Raw genomic sequence first — 4,309 nt, 5'->3', positions numbered from 1 at the left:
CTAAAAACTACACCGAAACTAAATATGTTACCAAAATGAAAAAAAAAAATTCTAAAAAACGATACATCATTACTATCACGGTTGATAGCTTTCTGAAGTCTGAACCCAATTAAAGATTTTTTTTTTTTTTTTTTTATAAAATGGTCTTAAAGGAAGCTAAAGTTTTGAAGATGTTGTTAAATACCATAATAACAAGGCATGGATTTTCATTTATTTGTTACATGACTCATGTAATGTATAGCAAGGATTGGAGTATTGTATTATATTATTTGTATAGAACATAATTATATATTCAGTCAATCATAATTAGCAGCAATGGATTGTAGTTGCAGGTAAAGATCTTTCGGTTTGGACATCATGACCATGTGATCTGATCCAGCAATCTCAACCACACGATTTGGAGGATTGTCTTTAATTATCCGTCGTTGAAGATTTGGAGTGATCAAAACATCTTTCTCGGACACAACATAAACACGACTTACAGAACCGTATTTTGCATGTGATAGAGTTAGCACCTTTGTTACATCTTCGTTGCTGAATAATCTAAATGGTCTCATCAACGTTATTGCTAGATTCCAATCCTATAATAAAAAAATGAATTAAAGCAGTTGATCATCGCTTCATTTTAGATTCAGTTAAGGCAGATTAGCAAACATATTCAAAAAATGATAAGCTGGTAACAATTTATCAAAAATTCTGTGGGATAAATTGGGGTGACAATGTATAAATTTTTCATAGGTTAATTACTAGTTAATTTGATTAATATATATAATAAGATGCATGCTATGCTTCGCCGTCAACACGATCTCGTTTCTCGCAGCAACAAGACCACACACCATCTATGGCGTTTAATATCTCTAAAAGTGTCGTCATTATTACTTGTTGAAAGTTAACGTATTTGACCACAAATGACAAATGTAATTTAAATATTGTACGTAGTTTTTTAAACTAAAGCTTTAGCTCTAGAAAGTAAAAGAATCTTTGTTGGAAGACTCACAATGCCTTATTCTTTAGAAAGTTCTATTTCATATTTGTATAAATTTTTAAAAAATACATTCAATTATCAAAAATATTTTAATTTTATTTTAATAAATAAATATAATTATTTTAATTTATTAAGTATATTTTAATAAAAATTAAAAATATTGACTATAAATGTAATAATAATAAATGCATTCATACATAAATTTAATAACTATACTTGTATATTATTTATTATTAGATGCATTTGATTTTAACCATTTAAATTAATCCAATAGATATCAATACATTCTCACATTTTTATATAAAAATTTTATTCTTATATAGTGCAAATAATATTTTTCTATTTAAATGCCTATTTTTATTATATATTTTCTAATAGTAAAAAAATCTAGTATCTAGGACAACTCCGATGCTACTCATGAGACTCATCCATGCCCTAGATCAGGTATTCAAATAGAAGAGATATGAAATGAACCCTTTTTGTCCAAGACGAACTCATTTTTCTTCAAACTATATATGCCAATCCAAAGTCATCCACATGATTCACCAATTGTCAATGGTTTCCTTACAAATGGTTGCCTACCAAGTTAGATTTTTCATGGCTTCAAGAGAAATAAAACCAGTAGCTATAAGGAGCCACAAACTAAGTACTGCAATCTTAATAATCATTTGTGCCAACCTTAATTGGCGTTATATCAGATGTTGGAAACAAAATAACATTGGATTAGAAATACTTTGATATCATATTATAAAATTATTTATTTTAAAAATTTATATTAATAATAAAAAATAATAAATAAATAATTATATATCTAACAAATAATGAGAGAATTTAAAGTTTCGCAAGTAACCTGTTTTGGACTGCATTGATACAATCGAGATGCAAGGTAGTATGGTCCAAAAATGAATATTGTGGCCGATTTATTGAATCCTTTATCATAAGTGAAACGATTATCTTGAACAGGTTCTAATTCGCTAATTACCTTAAAAAAATCACAAGTATCAATTGTCAAAAAAAAAAAAAAAACACAAAAATCAAATTATAATTAAAGACCAAAATATGTAAGTAAAGTGTCTTTTTTTTCTCATAATTTTTGTTCAAACTCTCAAATTTGTTCCTAATTTTTTTTCATCGTATTCTTTTCTCTAATGTTGTGTATATGTTTGTTCTACTTTGCTCTTTTACTCATAAATTATTCATTAAATTATTTATTTATATAAAATATATGTTAAAATATAAAATATATATTAAAAATGAATTAAAACATATATATACTTATACAAAAGTATATAATAACTGATTTAAAAAATCATTTTTGAACATAACAATTTTATACCCCTCCATTGTTAAATCACTATCTTCATTTATTTCTCTCTCTCCACATGAATAATCCTTTTTGGGGAGTGAAGGGAAGTAATTTCAGTTGAAGGCATAATAACACGAAAATTGAATGCTAGGAGCGTAAATAGAATAAATAAAAAAATTAAAGACAAATATGAGATTTAGAACAAATATTAGGAATAAAACAGTGGTTTACCCTGTCTATATATTTTAGGTGGACTTTAAAGTTTGAACATAGAATTTGCATTTTTTTTCACATATTTAAAATAAAAACAAAATGCATATTTAGGCATTATATCTTGGGTAAAAGATTTAACATTTGTGTCTTTTCTATTTAGAATAAAATCCTAACATACAAGTTACCAAGATTTTGAAATTATTGCTTTTTCAACTAGCTTTTTGGATTAAATTAGTTGTTGTAACTGTAATATTTTTAGTTGATGGCTACAGTTTTTTTGTTATGATTTTTAGTCACGGTCAAAAACTATGACCCAAAAAAAATATCTGTAGTCATCACAATTTAAAAAAAAAAAGGTGATTTAAAAAGATTTATAATTATAATTTTTGAAAGTGATCTAAAGAAATCTATGTGGCCACAGTTTTAAAGAGTAACTATAAAAAGATTTATGGTTACGATTTTTTAAAAAATAGTGACCTAAAAAAATCTATGATCACTGTTTTTAAAGAGTGACTTAAAGATATCTATGGTCACGATTTTGAAACGTAACCTAAAATAATCTATGGTTACGATTTTTTGAATTTTATCCTAAGAAAAGTTTAAGAGTCAGCAATTTTAGTTTATATTGGCTACATTTTTAGACAGCCAATCAATACTTTTAGTGGAATAAAACTGTATTTCATAATTTTAGTCTATACTTTTAAATATTATTAATTAATTATTAGCTAAAAATAATAAATTGTACTGATCCTATAACATTACCAGTTTCATGGGAATGTCAACCCGTTTTGATCGGCCGCTGCTAGCCATACTTTCTAACATCTATAACTTCTTTTGACGTAGTTTACTTGAACAATAAAGAAAAAGAAGAGTAGTTTTACCATTTGATAGACGGTGGAAACGTTGAGTGGACTCGGCATGAAAGCAGTGATAAAAACAGCCACAGAAATCTTGTGAGGAAAATGCTCCATGGCATAGGATATGGCAAAGCCACCAAAGCTATGACCAACAAGAACTACTCTTTGACCTTCATCCACTAATGAAGCCATGAACTTAGTCAGAGGTTCAAAGTACTCAGAAATTGATTTAAGTTCCGAAGCCTTCTTTTGGTTGACCCCTGAAGCTGCCAAGTCTAAGGCAGTCACATTGTGACCCCGTGATTTGAGAAGTGTAATAACCTTGTACCACGACCATGCTCCGTGGCACGATCCATGCACTAGAACAAAGTGATGCTTTGTATTTTTTGATGACTCCGATGATGATGATCCTGATGATTTGCTTGTTAAAGACAATAGGATAATCAATAACAAGATAAAAACTCGTGTTTGGGGATGCTGCTTCTTTACTTGTTCCATTATTTCACTTTCTTTGCCTTGGGAGATTGAACACAAATTGTTAATTTATAAAAAATATTTTCAGTGGTTATTGTTTCATTGTTTGCCTACAAAGGGGTCTTTTAAGAAGCAATGAGATTATCCTATTTTTTTAAAAAAAATATTACATATATATTAAAATTAATTATTATATATTTATATATAAATATATGTATATTTTAATTTTTTTATATATATTTTATATTTTAATGTATATTCTATATATTAGTGACTAATTTTTTTTGGTTGCTTTTTAATATAAACTTAGTATGTTTTTTTTTTTCAAACAGTGGAACATGGCAACGTGTTAATACCATTAAATTTTCTTTTTCTTAAGTTTTTGAAAGATTCAATTAATATTTTTGTTGAAACACACCTATATAGATGGAGGAGTGTCACAATATATTATGTTAATGGAAAAGTTTAGGGGTG

At 27.2% G+C, this 4,309-nt stretch overlaps 1 protein-coding gene across 1 annotated transcript; it reads right to left on the bottom strand.

Annotated features, from left to right (window-relative positions):
• Nucleotides 1-296: 296 nt before the first annotated feature.
• On the bottom strand, nucleotides 297-3,859 carry LOC107620527 (methyl jasmonate esterase 1-like). The gene is made up of 3 exons (XM_088485814.1): nucleotides 3,386-3,859; nucleotides 1,836-1,967; nucleotides 297-581 (listed from the first exon to the last, which is right to left on the bottom strand). The coding sequence occupies exons 1-3, from the start codon at nucleotides 3,857-3,859 to the stop codon at nucleotides 297-299; spliced, it is 891 nt and encodes a 296-aa protein (XP_088341940.1).
• Between the last annotated feature and the right edge of the window lie 450 nt (nucleotides 3,860-4,309).

This window comes from Arachis ipaensis, chromosome B10 (genome assembly GCF_059453495.1).
Source record: "Arachis ipaensis isolate K30076 ecotype BB chromosome B10, ASM5945349v1, whole genome shotgun sequence".
NCBI classification, from domain to species: Eukaryota; Viridiplantae; Streptophyta; class Magnoliopsida; order Fabales; family Fabaceae; genus Arachis; species Arachis ipaensis.
Note: the sequence above shows the minus strand (reverse complement) of the source record. Positions and strands in the feature narration are given on the sequence as shown.